This window comes from Saccopteryx bilineata, chromosome 4, assembly GCF_036850765.1.
Source record: "Saccopteryx bilineata isolate mSacBil1 chromosome 4, mSacBil1_pri_phased_curated, whole genome shotgun sequence".
NCBI classification, from domain to species: domain Eukaryota; kingdom Metazoa; phylum Chordata; class Mammalia; order Chiroptera; family Emballonuridae; genus Saccopteryx; species Saccopteryx bilineata.
Genome location: NC_089493.1, coordinates 146,612,676 through 146,633,758, shown reverse-complemented (window position 1 = coordinate 146,633,758; position 21,083 = coordinate 146,612,676). Strand labels below are relative to the sequence as shown.

The window sequence follows — 21,083 nt, the reverse complement described above, 5'->3', positions numbered from 1 at the left end:
GTGGTCATGGGACTTGGAGGCTAGCTGCAGAGTGTGAAAATTTGACAACAGTTCCAGTGCCATGTGGACTTTTCCTGGATGTGTGTGACTCCTGCTCCTTGTGACAATTTTCTTTTTTTTTTTTTTAAGTAACAGCAGCTTTTATTTATTTATTTTATTATTTTTTTACAGAGACAGAGCGAGAGTTAGAGAGAGGGATAGATAGGGACAGACAGGAATGGAGAGAGATGAGAAGCATCAATCATCAGTTTTTTGTTTTGACACCTAAGTTGTTCATTGATTGCTTTCTCATATGTGCCTTGACCATGGGCCTTCAGCAGACCGAGTAACCCCTTGCTCGAGCCAGAAACCTTGTGTTCAAGCTGGTGAGCTTTGCTCAAACCAGATGAGCCTGCGTTCAAGCTGGTGACCTCGGGGTCTTGAACCTGGGTACTCCGCATCCCAGTCCGAAGCTCTATCCACTGTGCCACTGCCTAGTCAGGCCTTGTGACAGTTTTCAATGGACTGAAGTAAGATTGGGTTGCATTTGCAGGGAATGAGGAACAGTGATGTGTCAGCATGGACTTAGTGAACATGTTAAGGACATTCAAAACAGCAAAGACTCTATTATAGATCTTGTTATAGTGGCTAAGAATTTGCTTAAAGGCTTTAATCCCTATAATGTATTAAGACACTTGTTTTGGTATCTGTTAACATTGGCTATGTTAATTTTCTGTATTTTTCCAATTAGCCTCTGAATTGGAATCTAGAAAATCAAACAAGTAAAAAACTCAGCACCTGAACTAAATTTAAAAAATAAAAAAGGGGCATATGTTGGAGACAGGCTGTAAGCTGACAAAGTCCTTATAGTCTGGGGGCTTACTTTAAGACTAAGCTCTTCTCCAGCCTTCTAATACTAAGATCTTCCACACAACCTTTTTAAGACTAAGCTTTTCCTCATACCCTTGACTGTTGCATGGTGGGGGTGGGGGGAGTGCATTCTTATGAGGATTCCCATTTATGCCTCAGATGAGTGACTTTGTATCAGAGGCTTCCTTATTTGCATATTGGGGACCGAAAAATCAACAGGGTATTTTGCAGTTTGGACAGAGGTGCTGGGAGCTGACTGTAAACTGACAGTCTGCCAACCTCCCACCTCACCTGCTTGATTAAGTTGCAAAGGGCTGTGCTTCAGTTCTTGTCTTGCCTGTCCATGTTCCCCAGAAGGACTGGAAGCTAGTTACTTCTCTGTTTATGTTAATGGTGGGGGGTTTTCTACAAGTGGTGGAGTTCTTGGGTTGCCTTGGAAATGTGATTGTTTTGATAATGAGCCACCTCATCCAGTAAATAAAGAAGAATATTTTCTGGGGGCGGCCATGTTTTTGCGGCTTGGCCAGGGCAGAAGTTACTGCTGGCGAGGAGCTGTGGCATCCTCTGGAAATCCATCTTACATATGTCTTTAGGCCTTTTTCTATTTTTCTTTTTTTTTTTTTTTTTTGTATTTTTCCGAAGCTGGAAATGGGGAGAGACAGTCAGACAGACTCCCGCATGCGCCCGACCGGGATCCACCCGGCACGCCCACCAGGGGCAACGCTCTGCCCACGGGGGGGGGGGGCGATGCTCTGCCCACCAGGGGGCGATGCTCTGCCCCTCCGGGGCGTCACTCTGCCGCGACCAGAGCCACTCTAGTGCCTGGGGCAGAGGCCAAGGAGCCATCCCCCGCACCCGGGCCATCTTTGCTCCAATGGAGCCTTGGCTGCGGGAGGGAAAGAGAGAGACAGAGAGGAAGGAGGGGGGTGGAGAAGCAAATGGGTGCTTCTCCTATGTGCCCTGGCCGGGAATCGAACCCCGGTCCCCCGCACGCCAGGCCAACGCTCTACCGCTGAGCCAACCGGCCAGGGCCCTTTTTCTATTTTTCATTCAATTTCGTACCATTCCCTCTCGAGACTCTGGAATAGACTCATCGCATGGGTTGCAACATTTGCATATGGCTTAAAGGCTTTAATCCTCTACACAACTGGTCCCTAACCTTTTTTGGGCCATGGACCAGTTTAATGTCAGAAAATATTTTCATGGATCAGCCTTTAGGGTGGGACGGATAAATGTATCATGTGACTGAGACAAGTGTCAAGAGTGAATCTTAGACTGATGTAACAGAGGGAATCTGGCCATTTTTTAAAAATAAAACATCTTTCAGACTTAAATATAAATAAAACAGAAATAAAGTAAGTTATTTATTATTTCTCTGTGGACTGGTACCAAATGGCCCATGGACCGGTACCGGCCACCGGCCCAGGGTTGGGGACCACTGCTCTACACTATATAATAAAGCAGACCGGGGACTCTCTCTCTCTCTGGCTTGCCATCAGCTTGCAGAGGCCTCCCAATCCCATCCTTTTTCTCTTTAACTTTATTTCTTCATTCTGCATTGTTCTCCCTCAGGACCTAAAATTACTAGCTGCGCTGGTTTGTGGCAGCCTTTCTCTCAAGCTGTTTTTAAAATTCTCTCTTACCTGAGGGAATATAATAAAAACAGTTCTGTGTGATAAAAAAGGTCTTGGGGGTCAGGAGACATGACTTTTACGAATGCACTGTCTAGTATGGTAGCCACTAGATACATGTGTCCATTTGAATTTTCTTTATTAAAATTAAATACAAATTTAGCCTCTTTTGCAGTAGCCACATTTCAAGTACTCAATAGCTGCAAGTGACTACCTATGTTGGAGAACACAACTTGTTTGCCATCACAGAAAGTTCTACTGAAAAGCACTTTGTAATCTAGCTGCACCACTCAAACCCTTGGTCTTGGCCCCAGAAAAGGTTTGGATTGGCAACATCAAATCACCTGGGAGCTTTGAAAAAAATCCCATTCCTGGGCCCCACCCTAAATCGACTGAGTCATAAACTCTGGGATTGGACTTCAGAAACCTGTGTTTTAACAAGCCTAAGTTTGAGAATAGTTATTAGACTATCTTTAAGATTAATCTGCACTAGCTGTGAATTTATGTCCTTGAGAGATGTGTTTATTAAGAGGAGCATTATAACGGTTTTATTCCTTGCCCACTGATCATGAAGGGGAAGATGCTACTTGACTTGGATAGTAGCTGCCATTTCAGTAGGCTGAATAGTTTATTATTTTGTTTTGTAGCCTGAATTTGAAGATTTTGTCTCTTTAATGACAACTGGTCTAAGCTATATTTTAGTTATATCTCGAAGCAATGAACAAGAACCTCCCTTGGAGGAAATCGCATCTAATCCTGGGACTGAGCTTAAAGAATCATTTGAGAAACAATGTGAGATGGCCACACCTATGGTGAAGAAAGAGTGGGACAGGTAGCTCAACATCAGGAATTTATGGTTTACAATGTTTTAGTAGGTAATGAAATGTAATGTCCAAATATATTAGAATCTAAAAACAAACATATATATATATGTTAGAAATTATATATATATATAATATATAATTATATTATATATATATATAATTTCTCTCAGTCAATCTAAAATATTGTATATTGAGCTGGGATTGCCCTGAAAGTTGCTATTATGAGGATTAGCAAGGGAAAAATATTTCCATTTATCTTTCTACAGCTGTGTACACCAGTCAGCCTCACAGGCTGGTCTCCAGAGTAGACTAGGACCAGGCATCGGTCCTCCCAACTCATCTCCTCTCTCATTTCCCCACATTCCACTTTCACCTTCCCTATGCCTGGAAGACACAAACGTCCTCTGCCATTTCACTTAAGACAGTTAGTGGTTAAACATTGCTAAGAATGAAGTAGTTGTATATTTTTGTTAGTGGACTTGTGAATATTTGAAACCAAATATAAGTAATTTATAGAATGTTAGTTTGCTGCACTTCTATTTGTGCCTTTCATTCCTCTGAAGACTCAGACAATACCAAATTTAACACAAAGGTTGTCTGAGTTGTGTGAAGGAAAGGTGGGTGAGTGGGAACATATTGAGATGAGCTAAGACTAGAGGTTTCCTGATGTGCATTCCTGATGCAGAGAAGTCCATGTCCACTGCATTTTCTGGCTTGGAATCTCCAGAACATTCTTTTTTGTGCTATAAATGAATTGTATTGGCTCTTCTTAAGTAGCTACATCTGCTGACTCCTAGCAACGTCATACTTTTTTAGGTAGCAGGGAGACCATAATATCACTCATTCCAAGTTTTTAGTAGGACAAAGGGACTCATTAGGGTAAACCAACAGCTGACAAAGGACTTTGTAAATGGTAGTACTTACTTTCAGAGTTTTAAGAGAAAATAATAATCAGTTGTCAGAAGGAAGGTTTGAGCAGGCAGAGTTTGGCTCAAAAAGATCAGATTGCATATCAGAAATTTTAGGCCATTAAAATAAAAGAATTCTGTGAAACAGTGCAACTGACATAGAGAAGTTAGTATTGCATTGGTGCTGTTATTGTTCAGGCAAGTCTTCATTATAGTCGACTTTGAGTAAAAAGTTGTCTCCATTTTTTCAGTACCCAAATAACAAGATGAATAAATAAGTTAGGCAACTGGCAGGGTTGGGGTGGAGTGAGATATATTAACCTGTTCTGGCAAAGTCTGAAGTATTTTCCTCCTAAGCTTTGAGATTCCACTTGCCTTTGGCCGTGTTACCCGAGTATTGGCACAGCAGGCAGCGTGGAGTGGTGGATGTGCTGGGCTGGAAGTCAGTTCCCACAGTTCCTGTTCTGGAGACTGGGCCTCAGAGAGGCTGTGTGCTTCTATTGGCTTCCTTTAAGTAAATCTGGAACCTCAAGAAGCAGGGATGAAAACTCTTATGAGTCATTTACACATTTTTTATTTTTATTCTTTATCACCACCCTCCCCTACCTCAAGGCCTCCTCCCCTTCCTCTCTGGGCAGTGGAGGCAGGGGTAAGACAGAAGGGAAGTTAAAAGCCGAGCAGTTGGCCAGGTGGTAGGGGGCCACTTCTGTGGACATAAGCTAGTCACAGGACAGCAAAGCCCAAGCCTTTGCTAGGTTGGTTATCCCTACAGAAAAAAACCCAGATTGTAAACACCCATGGTGTGGGAAAATGCCCATTCTAACAGTGGCCCACTTGATCCATTGGCTGACCAGGGAGGAGTGAAGAAGATCCAGGAAAACAGGACACAGGGACCCAAGTTTTTCACCCAGATTCCAAATTTATTCATGATGACTTATCATATTATTTATATTATCTGTTTACCTGTCTGTCTCCTTAATCAGTGTGTGTATTAAGAGCGCAAAAGGCAATGCTGTTTACCCTTGCTTTCTAGTCATTCCTCAGAAGAGGAAGGTGTGGGTCCTCAGCTGCATTGCTCAGAGTCATACAACTATTTTCTGGTAGACTCCACTCACTCATTTATTCACTTATTCATCCTGTTATACATCCTTTCATATACCTAATATTTATTAAAATCCTATGTTCCAAGTCCTGAAGATATAAAGGAAAATTTAGATGATCTCTAAGGTCCCTTTTAGCTTTAATCTTTTTGATTGAGTGAAGACAAAAGTTCCTATCTTGCATTTCTTTCTCCATAGAACATATTTATCTTATTTTTGGTGACCCATTTATCCCCCATTTATGTTATAGCTATAGAAAGCTAGTTTTTTTTTAATGAAATCCTGATTAAAATGAAAGATGATAGATACAATTCCTAAAGTATTCTTTAAAAGTGTGTCTGGGTTCAGAGCAGTCTGAATTCTATAACCTTACTCTCTACCCCCATCATCTCCAGACCTTTCTTGCCTCTTCAGAATCAAAGCAAGGCTGCACCAATAAGCAGCTGGCTGTAGGTGAGGCCTGGAGCTCACTGGGCCTCCTGACTCCTAAAAGTCCAAAGTAGAGCTGAGCAGGATTACTGAATTTCCTGCCTTTGAAGTCCAGCTCTTTAAGGGCTTTTTCCAATTGTCTCTGTAAGGAAATGACAACCTGACAGTTTGTAACCTGAAGGCAATTTTTGCCTTCCAACTACAGGGTTTCTAAAACTTAACACACCATAAAACAGACATAAACCTCAAGAAGCCAACATAGAAAACTGACTATTCACCCAAGGGAGCCTAGCAGCCCGAGAAAGGAAGATCTACATAAAAATCAAAACAAAAGCCCAGTGTAAAAGAACCACTAGGGACAGAAAAGTCCTTAATTAAAATAACAGTAGTATTAATACTAATGGTAGCATTTGAGTTCCAAGTACTACATACACATAAAAAAATAACTTTCAAATTTGAGCTATAAAAACCATGATTTGAATTATAAATTCAGTGAGACTTAGAGGGTGTGATAGTTATTTGAGACTTTAATTAAGGACTTGAAAAGTCAGATACAAGAAATAGCTAAAACTATAGGAAAAAAATGGGACAGACATCCTGAAAACAGATGTAAACAATCTGGAGAATATTCTGGAGATAATGTGTTCTACTAAGAGACATTCCATACAGAGAAGAAAGGACAGGTAGACAAGAAAGGATAGGAGAACAATTCCCCAAAATGGAGATACACACATGACATCCTGGGAAAAACACTGTACACTGTTTGCAGAGAGAGAAAGCAGGCAGTAGTGTACTTAATATGTTTGAGACCCAGAGCAGACAATTTTCTTAACACTCTTCTCCTCTGTATGATAATATGATGCTAAGTTCTAATTATTGAATGAGAAATAAGAATAGACATTAAAGAAACATAGTGAAAGTTGTGCTTTATGAAATTTTGTGTATATATGAACATATAAAAAAGTATTATAACACCAAAACTGAACAATAGATTAATCCTATTTAGTTATACTAATTTTTTTTAAAGTATAGATTTTGTTTGTAGGCCTTAACCTTTGAAGATTTGTCATTAACAGTCTCAAAATTGAGCTCCATAGAATATTTATGTTTAATAAACACAGATACATAAAATTCCTGTTTAACAATAAATTCCCAAAATTGAAATTCAGCCAATAGCTTTTTTAGGATTGATTCTTTCATGCAGTGTACAATGTAGAGTACACTATTTATTAAAGATAAGTAATAAAAGCATGCTAACTTGAAGCCTAATTATGTATTCATATTTTTAAAATTCAGCAACTCTAACAGGAATTGTTTGGATTGGAGACAAACAAAAGTTTTATTTCAAGGAGAAGTAGTTTATCACTAACATTATTTAGAATTACTGCTACATGGTGATAATAAAAGCAGCCTTATTTTTATTGGTTTTACTATTGGATTAAAATTTTTCTACAGACAATGCATCCCCCAGTGACTTGCACTTTCGTTCAACCCTTCTACTAATTCCACAGTTGGCAGCAACTGAGAATAAGTTACTTACAAAGAAAAAATCTCTGACTGCCATGGAACTTCTCATCAAACTACTAAGAAAACAAGACTCCAATTTCTGCATTCTTAATGAAGCCAAGGTATCACTTACCCAGTGGAGCACAGGAAGCTGTTCAAAGATATACTTAGAAATATATCACCTATATATCCCTTCTATGGAAAATGTTTGAGGAAAGACTTGATAAAACCAAAAAATAAAAAACAAAACCTCAATATGGGGGAGGGGGGATAAAAGAAGGGAAGCAGTTGTTATAAGTAAAGCTTGGAGTTTATGAACACAGACACACCCTCACACAATCCACGTTATGTAATTCTGGATTATAATATAATAGCTAACAAAGGACTCTTTAAAGAGAAGAAAATTCTGAAAGATTCTAAATTACCTCAACAAATCTAGAAATTACTGAGTATGTATGACAAAATGGTTCAAAAATCTCAGAGAGGAGAGAGGAAAGATGAGATGAATATAGTACCTGAAAGCATTTTAAGGTTCTTATTTGAATTTTAAAAAAGGGGGATGAGTGTTTTAATTAGGGAACTAGTGTGCTGAAATACAAGAAATACTTGAAGCATATGTGTTTATGGAAGCAGGTGGAAGATGGCACACATTAGTGTGGATAAGTATAACAGAATTTCTACATTAACGGGGGAAACATGGAGTGAATATCAACTTACTCAGACCAGCAAAGGGAAAGAAGAAAAAAGAAAGGACAATTTAAAATAAATAGTAGGCCTGACCTGTGGTGGCGCAGTGGATAAAGCGTCGACCTGGAAATGCTGAGGTCGCCGGTTCGAGACCCTGGGCTTGCCTGGTCAAGGCACATATGGGAGTTGATGCTTCCAGCTCCTCCCCCCTTCTCTCTCTCTCTCTCCTCTCTCTCCCTCTCTGTCTCTCTCTTCTCTCTAAAAAAAATGAATAAAAAATAAAATAAATAGTATATAAAAAGTAAGATGGAAGAACATAGGCAAGCATATAATTATTTTGCTAATTATGAAAAGGTTAATTATTTCATTAAGAACAGAGATTATGGGGGAACAGGCAGAGACCCACGGCTGAGCATAGGTGTGCAACCCAGCCTGCAGGGCTGAGGCTTGTGACCCAAGTGCAGCATGCAGCCACACTCAAGGGGATGGAGCAAAGGCTGAGGCCTGCCAAGACTTGTAGACCAGGCACGTGAACACAAACCCTCCCATGGAGGAGAGGTGGAAACTGCAGCGACTGCTGCAGCAGGCCGGCACCGGCAATGCCCATACCCGAACGCCCATAGCAGTGGCAGAGGGGGTGGCAGGCCTGCAAACAGACCACACCTAGGGAACACTGAGGTCACATCCATTGGACTCCAGTGGCCACACACTTCTTATACACAGACAGAATGAGAAGGCAGAGAAATGCTACCCAAATGAATCAAGAGAAATTCCCAGAAAAGGACTTCAACAAGTCAGATAAAACCAAATTACCAGATGCAGAATTTAAAATAATGATTGTTAGGATGCTCAAAGATCTTAGAACAACAACAGATGGATATAACAAACACCCAAATAAAGAGATAGCAAGTATAAAAAAGGACATTGAAATAATAAAAAAGAATCAGAAATGACATAAACAATATCAGAAATGAAGACCACAATAGAAGGAATTAAAAGCAGGATGAATGAAGCTGTGGATTGAATCAGCGAGTTAGAAGACAAGTTAAATAAAGACATGGAAGCAGAGCAGCAAAAAGAAAAGAGACTCAAAAAGTGTGAGGAAACTCTAAAAGAGCTCTGTGACAACATGAAGAGAAATAACATCTGCATCATAGGGGTTCCTGAAGAAGAAGAGAAAGAACAAGGGATAAAGCCTTTGTTCAATCAAATCATAGCTGAAAACTTCCCTAAATTGATGCAGGAAAAAGTCACACAAGTTCAAGAAGCACAGAGAACTCCATTAAAGAGAAACCCAAAGAAACCTACACCAAGACACATCATAATTAAAATACCAAAGCTAAGTGATAAAGAGAAAATAGTAAAAGCTGCTAGAGAAAGAAAGATTATCACCTACAAAGGAGCCCCCATAAGGATGACTTCTGACTTCTCAACAGACATTTGAAGCCAGAAGGGAATGGCAAGAAATATTCAAAATAATGCAGAACAAGAGACTACAACCAAGACTACTCTATCCAGCAAGGCTATCATTTAAAATTGAAAGAGAAATAAAAAGCTTCCCAGCCAAAAAAAAAAACACAAAAACAAACAAACAAAAAAACTCAAGGAATTCATTACAACCAAACCAGTGTTGCAAGAAATGTTAAGGGGCTTGTTGTAAACAGATTAAAGTGGGAAAAGAATATAGCAAAAGAGGAATACAGCTTTAAAGAATAAAATGGCAATAAACAACTACATATCGATAATAACCTTAAATGTAAATGGATTAAATGATCCAATCAAAAGACATAGGGTAGCTGCATGGATAAGAAAACAGGTCTCATACATATGCTGTCTACAAGAGACACACCTCAAAACAAAAGATGCATATAGACTAAAGGTAAAAGCATGGAAAAAAATATTTCATGCAAATAGAAATGAAAAAAAAGCTGGGGTATCAATTCTTATATCAGACAAAATGGACTTTAAAACAAAGGTTATAGTAAGAGATAAAAAAGGTCACTACATAATGATAAAGGGAGCAAGCCAACAGAAAGATATATAACCATTATAAATATCTACCGCCTAATATAGGAGCACCTAAATATATAAAGCAGACTTTGATGAATATAAGGGGCGAGATCAACAGCAATACTATAATAGTAGGAGATTTTAATACCCCACTAAAATCACTAGATAGATCATCAAGAAAGTAAATTAACAAAGAAACAGCAGACTACAGGACACACTAGAGCAACTGGATTTAATAGATATCTTCAGAACCTTTCACCCTAAAACAGCAGAATATACATTCTTTTCAAGTGCTCATGGTACATTCTTTAGGATAGACCACATGTTAGGGCACAAAAGCAGTCTCAACAAATTTAAGAAGATAGAAATCATATCAAGCATTTTCTCTGATCATAATGGCATGAAACTAGAAATCAACCACAACAGAAAAACTAAAAAATACTCAAACACTTGGAAACTAAATAGCATGATATTAAATAACAAATGGGTTAAGAATGAGATAGAAAAATAAATTAAAAAATTCCTAGAAATAAATGATAATGAACATATAACAACTCAAAATTTATGTAACACAGCAAAAGCAGTATGGAGAGGGAAGTTCATAGCATTACAGGCATACCTTAAGAAGCTAGAAAAAGCTCAAATAAACAACTTAACCCTGCATCTAAAAGAACTAGAAAAAGAGCAGAAAGTAAAGCCCACAGGTAGTCAAAAGAGGAAATAATAAAGATCAGAATGAAAATAAATGATATAGAGGCTAAAGAAACAATACAGAGGACCAAAGAAACCAGGAGCTGGTTCTTTGAAAGGTAAACAAGATCAATGAACCTTTAACCAGACTCACCAAGAAAAAAAGAGAGAGGACTCAAATAAATAAAACTAGAAATGAGAATGGAGAAACAACAACTGACACAACATAAATACAAAGGATTGTAAGAAAATACTATGAAAAACTGTATGCCAAAAATTAGACAACCTAGATGAAATGGGAAAATTTTTTGAAACATATAATCTTTTAAAAATCAATCAGGAAGAATCAGAAAATTTAAACATACCAATTACAACAAATGAGATCAGAACAGTTATCAAAAAACTCCCAACAAACAGGAGCCTGTGGCCAGATGGCTTCACAAGTAAATTCTACCAAATATTCAAAGAAGAACTAACTCTTATCCTTCTCAAGCTATTTCAAAAAAATTCAAGAGGAAGGAAGACTTCCAAGATCCATTTATGAGGCAAGCATTATTCTGATTCCAAAACCAGGCAAAGACAACACAAAGAAAGAATATTATAGGGCAATATCTCTGATGAATTTAAATGCTAAAATCCTCAACAAAATATTAGCAAACCAGATCCAGCAATATATGAAAAAAATTATACACCATGATCAAGTGGGATTTACTCTGGAGAGGCAAGGCTGGTACAATATTTGCAAATCAATCAATATAATTCATTACATAAACAAAAGGAAGGAGAAAAACCATATGATAATTTCAATAGATGCATAAAAAGCATTTGTTAAATCCAGCACCCATTCATGATTCATGATCAAAACTCTCAGCAAAGTGGGAATACAGGGAACAACCTCAACTTGATAAAGGCCATCTATGACCAGCACACAGCCAACATCATACTTAATGGGCAAAAATCAAAAGCAATCCCTTTAAGATCAGGAACAAGGCAGGGGTGCTCCCTTTCACCACTCTTATTCAACATAGTTCTGGAAGTCCTAGACAGAGCAATCAGACAACAAGAAGAAATAAAAGGCATATAAATTGGAAAGGAAGAAATAAAACTATCATTATTTGCAGATGATATGATATTGTATATAGAAAACCCTAAAGTCTCAGTCAAAAATCTGCTAGACCTGAAAAATGAATTCAGCAAGGTGGCAAGGATATAAAATTAATACTCAGAATCAGAGGTATTTTTATACACCAACAATGAACTGTCAGAAAGAGAAATTAAGGAAACAATCCCCTTCACTATTGCAACCAAAAAAAATAAAGTACCTAGGAGTAAATTTAACCAAGTAGGTTAAAGACTTGTACTCGGGAAATTATAAAACATTGATAATAGAAATCAAGGAAGATACAAACAAGTGAAAACTTATACTGCGCTCATGGTTAGGAAGAATAAACATCATTACAATGTCTATATTACCCAAAGCAATTTATAAATTCAATGCAATACGAATTAAAATACCAATGACATACTTGATATATGAAACCATAAAAGAACACAAATAGCTTCAGCAATCTTGGAAAGGAAGAATAAAGTGGGAGGCATCACATTTCTTGATATCAAGTTATACTACAAGGCCATTATACTCAAAACACTTGGTACTGGCAAAGGAACAGGCATATAGATCAATGGAACAGAACAGAGAACCCAGAAATAAACCCACACTTTTATGAACAACTGATATTTGACAAAGGAGGTAAGGAAATACAATGGAGTAAAGACAGCCTCTTCAACAAATGGTGTTGGGAAAATTGGAAAGCTACCTGCAAAAAAATGAAACAAAACCACCAACTTACATCATTCACAAAAATAAACTCAAAATGGATAAAAGACTTAAATGTAAGCCCTGAAACCATAGCATCTTAGAAGAAAACATAGTCAGTAAGCTCTCCAACATCTCTCACAGCAATGTATTTGCTGATTTATCTCCACGGGCAAGTGAAATAAAAGACAGAATAAACAAATGGGACTATATCAAAATAAAAAGCTTTGCACAGCTAAAGACAATAAGAACAGAATAAAAAGACCAACTACACAATGGGAGAACATATTCGACAATATGTCGGATAAGGAGTTAATAACCAAAATTTATAAAGAACTTGTAAAACTCAACAGTAGGAAGATAAACAATCCATTCAAAAACTGGACCGAAGAAATGAATAGACACTTCTCCAAAGAGGACATACAGATGGCCAATAGGCATATGAAAAAATGCTCAACATCACTAATCATTAGAGAAATGCAGATTAAAACCACAACGAGATATCACCTCACACCAGTGGGAATGGCGCTCATCAACAAAACAACACAGAATAAGTGCAGGTGAGGATGTGGAGAAAAGGGAACCCTCCTGCATTGCTGGTGGGAATGCAGACTGGTGCATCCACTGTGGAAAACATTATGGAGATTCCTCAAAAAATTAAAAATTGAACTGCCTTTAGACCCAGCTATTCCACTTTTAGGAATATACCCTAAGAACACCATAGCACTATTTCAAAAGGAGAAATGTACTTCCATGTTTATGGCAGCATTGTTCAGAATAGCAAAGATCTTGAAACAGCCCAAGTGTTCATCAGTGGACGAGTGGATTAAAAAGCAGTGGTACATATATACAATGGAATACTATGGGGCCATGAAAATAAAGACAATCTTACCTTTTGTGACAACATGGATGGACCTGGAAACTATTATGTTAAGTGAAATAAGCCAGGCAGAGAAAGAAAAATATCATATGACCTCACTCATTTGAGGAATCCAATGAACAATGTGAACTGAGGAATGAAATTGAGACAGTGGAGGGATCAAAATGACCAGAGGAAAAGAGGACAGAGGGAAAGGGGATGATAGGAGGGAATAAACCTGAAGGGAAGTGGGGAGGGTGCGATGGGGAAGGGTGCTAGGGAGAAAAAAAATAAAAAAGAACAGAGATTATGAGGCTAAGGTAAAAAACAAAACAAAACTGAAGTAAAATAAAAACCATTATTGTAATCATTGATGCAGAAAAGAATCATCAATCGAACCTAAAATCATGTGAAAAATATATGCAGCTTCAAACAGGGTCCTCACAGATATCTCACTATTTTCAAAGTGGATATTGCAGCTTTTCAGTGGAGAAAATGAGAGTACCACTTGAACCATGTTAATATTACCAGTAATGAAAAAACCCATCATTATGTACCTCCCATTGTGATGTACCACGCACACAACACCACTTACATAGTATTCCTGCCAAAGGTTCATACCTGAAAGTAATAGGAAATTACTGGGCCATCCAAGAGTTTGAAACCATGCAAAATGAGGAACAATCTACATACAAAACAACTGGCCTAGATTCTTCAAAATATCACTGTTGTGAGAGCCAAAAAAATGGGTGAGGCACTGTTAGAGAATAAGGGAGATTAGGAGATAGGACAGCTACATGCAATGTGTGATCCCAGATTAGAAAAAAGATATAAATAAAACAGTATTATAAAACTGATGAAATATGAATATGAACTGTGTATGAGATAATAGTTCTATACTAATGTAAACTTCCCTGAAGTATTTAAGAGGTTCTGTATATCTGCAGCCTAATCATAAGTGGTTTAGCAAACACACAAATACACACACACACACACACACACACACACACACACACGCTCTGGGGGATGAGAGGCAGAGAGAGAGAGAATACATGTGGCAAAATGTTAACAGTTGGTGAATTTAGACTTCAATATCCTAGTCTTGCAACTTTTCTGTCCTTTAAAAATAAAGTTCTAAAAACTGCACTTGTATTGTATAGAAGAAACACACAAAGAAAAAGAAAAATAAGTGGATGACAAAATATTAGCCAGGAAATATAAAGTGTTAGAATAGTACATTAAAAATGTTAAACTTTATAAAGAAGAACATGAGATAAAAGGCAACATTTATGAAGAGAATACAGTAGTGAAAAATGCCCCAAACTACATAACAGTTAAAAATACAAAAATTGAAATATTAGAAAAATAAGAACTGGAAAAAATACCTTTGGTAAGAGATCCCAGTACAGAGCAGATAAAAATAAATTAGGATATATAAGAATATAAAATGTATATTTAATTATATATACTGAATGACCTATTATATATAAAATATAAATATACCCAATGTTAACCCTTTGAGTAGTATGAATGTTCATGCACGTCCTCATGCCTCCTGACCAACCAGAGTACAATTGTACAAAAATTTTTATTTTAAAAATGTGTAAGGCAACATTAAATAAAGGCAAATGTATGTTCTTCTTGTTTCCATAAATTGGTTATCAAACAAACATGATTTTAAGTTAATAAAACTGTAACTAGAACTAATTTCATTTTTTGAAAAAACAAAAACAAAAATTCACTCCTGGGGGTCAAGGAGCATGAAAAAAACTCACTACTCAAAGGGTTAAATCACAGAAATAAAATTTTCTGTTTACAATGAAAACCTTAACAATTTTTTAACTTAAATATTGTATTTATTGAGGTGACATTGGTTTGTAAAAATGTACATGTTTCAAGTGTACAACTCCAGAAAACATCATCAGCACAACGCACCATGTGGCCCTTACCCGAAGCAAAGACTCCTTCCGTCAGTGCCCACTCCTCCCCACACATCTGCCCTCCTCCATCCACCCCACTTCCTTCTGCCTCTGGCTATCACCACACTGTTGTCTGTCAGTATGTGTTATGTATTTTATTTTTTTTGCTTAATCCCTTCCTGGTCTTTCATCCAGTCCCCAAACTCCCACCTCTGACGGCTGCCAATGATTTTTTTAAAATTTAGATTTTTACCACACACATTTCTGATTATAATTCAATAAAATTGAAAATAAACAATAAAAAGACCAAAATGCCTTATCTATTTGAAAACATGAAATGTGCTCCCACATAACCCTTCATTAAAAGACAAAATAAAAAAGAAAAACAGAAACTATCTGAAAATGTTTACACAGAGGAAAGAAAAAAAATTTAAACATTTTATTTTGGTCTTTTTTATTCTCTCATGAAGTCAATAGAACACACATGATTTTATTTATCGATTTTAGGATTGGTTCAATAAAAACTTGAATTAAATATATTATTCTTTGATGTGAATGAGAGCTACAATTTATCTTTATGTGATGTTAAATTTTGTTTTACTAAACCCCAAATTATTTGTGAACATATTATCAGCCTTAAGTTTTCTGGTATGGTCATTAAACTTCAGTTTACAATCTTAAATTATAGTTTGGATTTTAACAGTTTACAAGAATATCTGGAAAGAGAAAATATATCTCAGTTTTGCGATGTTGAAGAAAATACAGATAATGTAAATAAGCTTATTGATATCTTCTTCCCTGATTTTAAAAGTATGGCAAACATAAAATTAGAAAGAATACTAGCATTACTTCGACCAGCTCTCTTTCAAGAAAAGAAAGGTAAGAAATAAAGTATAAATTGTTTAAGTATTTTGTATACAAATTTGAATAAACTCTAATGTAATTACATTAAAAGATATTATTTTAGAATTTAACTTTGAAGAAAAGGTACCTAAAGTAAGAAATTTAGTTAATTTATGAATTTCTCAATAATAAATAATAAAACATTTTTATAGTTAAAGATTTACAAACTATTTCCTAACCAATAAATTTGTTAGAGTAGATTTTACCATGGCAGGAATTTTTACATAATAAAGATTTAAAGTTTTATGTCTGAAATGCTTTCGTTCAAAATTTGGATTAATCCCTCCTTAACAGTATGATTTGAAAAAGATGCTTTATTAAGTCTATTTCTTCTAATACAGAATAATATTGAATGCAAATTTTAGTTGAAAAATAAGAAAATTAAATTAAAAAATATTCAAATCAAAATGAGAAAACATAAATACAGTGTGTGCACTTAAAAAGTGCTTGTTATTTTAAACCCAACCCCATATTCACACAGCAGAATGAGCATGGTGGAGTAAGAACACAAACCCTGTATTTGCACTATTAGCTCTTTTTCATACCTAGTATATGAAAGTACTATAATATTTGTATATTGACCTTGTATTCTCTGACTTGCTGAACTCAGTTTTGAAACGTTGATGTAGTCTTCTTGGAAATTTCTATGTAGACCAGGATTTATCAACCTTAGACCTACTTACATTTGGGGCTAGAGAATTCTTGTTTGAGGGAGGCTGTGTCATGTGTATTGTAAACTGTTTACAACACCCTTAGCTTCTACTCATTAGATCCCTACAGTAGCATTTCCCTACCCTGTGCCCTGTTGTGACAATAAAAAATGTCTCTATACATTGTCAACTGCACTCTTGAGGGACAAAAACTCTGCCTGAGAATTAGTCATGTAGACAATAACATCATTGCAAGTCAAGAAAGTTAAACCTCTTCCTTTCCAATCTATACAATTTAGCTTGTCTCTTTGGATTGACTAGCTAGAACTTCCTGAATGATGTTGACTAGGAGAGGTGAGAATAGACAGGCTTACCTTATTCCTGACCTTAGAGAGAAAACAGTCTTTTACCATTAAGCATAATGCTAATGCTATACATATTTTGTTAAGTTATGAAAATTCCCACTAATTTCTAGTTCGGGGATTTTCAAAAATTATAAATGGATGGTGTATTTCCTCAAAATTTTTTTTCTGTATCTACTGATACTGTTGGGTAAACAAGTGTGTTTAGGTTTGCTTGCTCGTATTTTGCATTGGTGTGGGGCAGCGCCATGTGTGTGTAGTCTATGGAAGGCTGCAGGTGCTTGTCCTCAGGGTGGCAGTTTGCAAATTGTGGATTACCTTTCTGCTTGGGAGGGGCCATTGTTTGCTATTATTTGCTGGAGAAAGAGTTTTTCCGCCAGCCGGTTTTTGGCTGGTAAGTCAGAAGAATAAGTCCAGGTTGTGGAACTGGAGAGGGGGTCAGGGCTAGGGAGCCCTGAAATTTCAGCCCAGCCTTTTTGGCTGGGAGTGCTGTTTTGCTTGTGGGGGCCTGTGAGTCCAAGTGAGTTTGGAGAGAGAGAGGAAAGCAGTCTTCCCTGCCTGTCAGCTCGTCCACCTTTAATAAAGGAATGGCCCACCATTTTCTGGCTCCACTGTCATTTACCGTCTGCCCAACTCCAACGTGAACCTGCATGCCCATGGCAGTGGCCATAGGCCTTACAGATACCATTATTTTTTATTTTAGTTTGGTAATATGTAAGTTGCTGTGGGTTTTTTTTTCTTTTCTGTATTTTTCTGAAGCCGGAAACAGGGAGAGACAGTCAGACAGACTCCCGCATGCGCCTGACCGGGACCCACCAGGCACGCCCACCAGGGGCGACGCTCTGCCCACCAGGGGGCGATGCTCTGCCCCTTCGGGTCATCGCTCTGTTGCGACCAGAACCACTCTAGCGCCTGGGGCAGAGGCCAGGAGCCATCCCCAGCGCCCGGGAGTTGCTGTGGGTTTTGAATGTTGAAGCAGCTTTGCATTCTCCAGATAAACCACTTGATTATTGTATATTGTCATTTTTACATATTTCTGGTTTTGATTTTTAAATATTTTGTTGAGGATTTTTGTGCTTATATTCATGTGCTTATATTTGAGCTTATATTCATTTTCTTGTAATGTCTTTATCTGGTGTAGGTGTCAGCATAATGCAGGCCTCAAAAGAGAAGTTGTCACTCCTGTTCTATTTTCTGGAAAGGACAGTGTATAATTGATAATTACATCTTTGTTTAATGTTTATCAGAATTTACTGGTGAAACTATCTAGGTCTTGAATTTTCTTCTTTGTAATGGTTTGTTTGCCTTTAAAAATCTTTCTTAATATTTACATACTTGTTAAATGAATAGATTTTATAAATTGTAACAGTTGTAAATTTATAGAAAAATTTAGATAGTATATATGTAGTTTCCATATGCCTGCTCAACAGTTTTTCCTATTAACATCTTATGTTATTGTGATACATTTTTACAATTAATGAGCCAATATTGATACATTGTTATTGACTAAAGTCCATAGTTTACATTAAAGTTCTTTATTTTTTACATTAAAGTTCTTTATTTTTTACATTCTATGGGTTTTGACAAATGCATAATGTCATGTATTCCCTTTATAACAGTGGTCCCCAATCTTTTTTGGGCCATGGACCAGTTTAATGTCAGAAAATATTTTCACGGACCAGCCTTTAGGGTGAGACAGATAAATGTATTACGTGACCGAGACAAGCGTCAAGAGTGAGTCTTAGACGGATGTAACAGAGGGAATCTGGTGATTTTTAAAAAATAAAACGTCGCCCTAGCTGGCTGGCTCAGTGGTAAAGCGTCGGCCTGGTGTGCGGAAGTCCTGGGTTCAATTCCCAGCCAGGGCACACAGGAGAAGCGCCCATCTGCTTCTCCACCCCTCCCCCCTCCTTCCTCTCTGTCTCTCTCTTCTTCTCCTGCAGCCAAGGCTCCATTGGAGCAAAGATGGCCCGGGCGCTGGGGATGGCTCCATGGCCTCTGCCTCAGGCGCAAGAGTGGCTCTGGTCGCAACAGAGCGATGCCCTGGATGGGCAGAGCATCACCCCCTGGTGGGCATGCCGGTTGGATCCGGTCGGGTGCATGCGGGAGTCTGTCTGACTGCCTCTCCGTTACCAACTTCAGAAAAATACAAAAGAAATACAAAAGAAAAAAAAATAAATGAAACATCATTCAGACTTAAATATAAATAAAACGGAAACAATGTAAGTTATTTATTCTTTCTCTGCGGACTGGTACCAAATGGCTCATGGGCCGGTACTGGTCTGTGGTCCAGGGGTTGGGGACCACTGCTTTATAGTATTATACAGAATGGAATCACCTATTCACTCTTCCTGTACTCCCTCCTAACCCCAGGCAACCTCTGATCTTTTTGTTGTCTCTAAAGTTTTGCTTTTTCCAAATTGTCAAACAGTTAGACTCACACAGTATATAAACTTTTCAGACTAATTCATTTACTTACTATGAATTTCAGGATTGTTCCTCCATGTATTTTTGTGATTGATACTTTATTTCTTTATATTCCTGAATAATATTCCATTTTATGAATGAACCAAAGTTTATCCAGTTACTTCTTGAAGGACATCTTTATTGCTTTCAGTTTTTAGCTATTATGAATAAAGCTGCTATAGGCATTAATACATGTTTTTTTACATGTGTAGACAAGTTTTTGCCTCAGTTTGGTAAATATCTAGGAGTATAAATACTAGATCATATAGTTAAACTCTGTTTAGCTTTGTAGTAAATTGTCAAATGCCTTCCAAAGTGGCTACACCATTTTCAATTCCAAACAGCAATTAATGAGAGTTCCTATTGCTCTACAGGTGGTTATTTAGATATTTTTCTATTCCAATAAGTATATAAGAGTATCTCATTGTTGTCTTAAGCTACAGTTCCCTAATGACATATGATGCTGAGCATCATTTCATATACTAACTTCTATTTCTGAATCTTCTTTGGTGAGATGTCTTGTTAGAATTTTTTACCCAACTTTAAAGTTGAATTTATTAGGATGACACTGGTTTGCAAACCCATACAAGTTTCAAGTGTAAAACCCAACAAAACAACATCTGTACACTTTTCCCCATTTCTTAATTGAGCAACTTATTTACTTATTGGTGAGTTAATGAGTTCTTTGTATATTGTGAATAAAAGTCCTTTATATATATGTGATTTGCAAATATTTTTCTAGGTTTTTGGCTCTTGTTTTTAAACACTGTCTTTCATTAAAACATTTTTTGTTTGTTTTATCATAAATTTTTATTAATTTTAATGGGGTGACATTAATAAATCAGAGTACATATGTTCAAAGAAAACATCTCCAGGTTATCCTGTCATTCAATTATGTTGCATACCCATCACCCAAAGTCAAATTTTCCTCTGTCACCTTCTATCTGGTTTTCTTTGTGCCCCTCCCCTCCCCCCTCCTTCTTCCTCCATCCCCCGCCCCCCATGGTAACCACCACACTCTTGTCCATGTCTCTTAGTCTCGTTTTTATGTCCCACCTATGTATGGAATCATGCAGTTCTTAGTTTTTTCTGATTTACTTATTTCACTCCGTATAATGTTATCAAGATCCATCCATTTTGTTGTAAGTGATCTGATGTCATCATTTCTTATGGCTGAGTAGTATTCCATAGTATATATGTACCAATTTTCTTTATCAGTTATCTATTGAAGGGCTTTTTGGTTGTTTCCATGTCTTGGCCACTGTGAACAATGCTGCAATGAACATGGGGCTGCATGTGTCTTTATGTACCAATGTTTTTGAGTTTTGGGGGTATATATCCAGTAGAGGGATTGCTGGGTCATATGGTAGTTCTATTTTTAGTTTTTTGAGGAACAACCATACTTTCTTTCATAATGGTTGTATTACTTTACATTCCCACCAACAGTGGATGAGGATTTCTTTTTCTCCACAGC

At 37.2% G+C, this 21,083-nt stretch overlaps 1 protein-coding gene across 1 annotated transcript in view; it reads left to right on the top strand.

The window, feature by feature from the left end:
* NME8 (NME/NM23 family member 8) overlaps positions 1-21,083 on the top strand; it is a 54,032-nt gene that overhangs the window by 17,432 nt on the left and 15,517 nt on the right. Inside the window, exons 9-10 of the mRNA XM_066276740.1 lie at positions 3,128-3,312; positions 15,932-16,107. Of these exons, the coding sequence (XP_066132837.1) occupies positions 3,128-3,312; positions 15,932-16,107 (361 nt within the window). The remainder of the gene's footprint in view (positions 1-3,127; positions 3,313-15,931; positions 16,108-21,083) is intronic.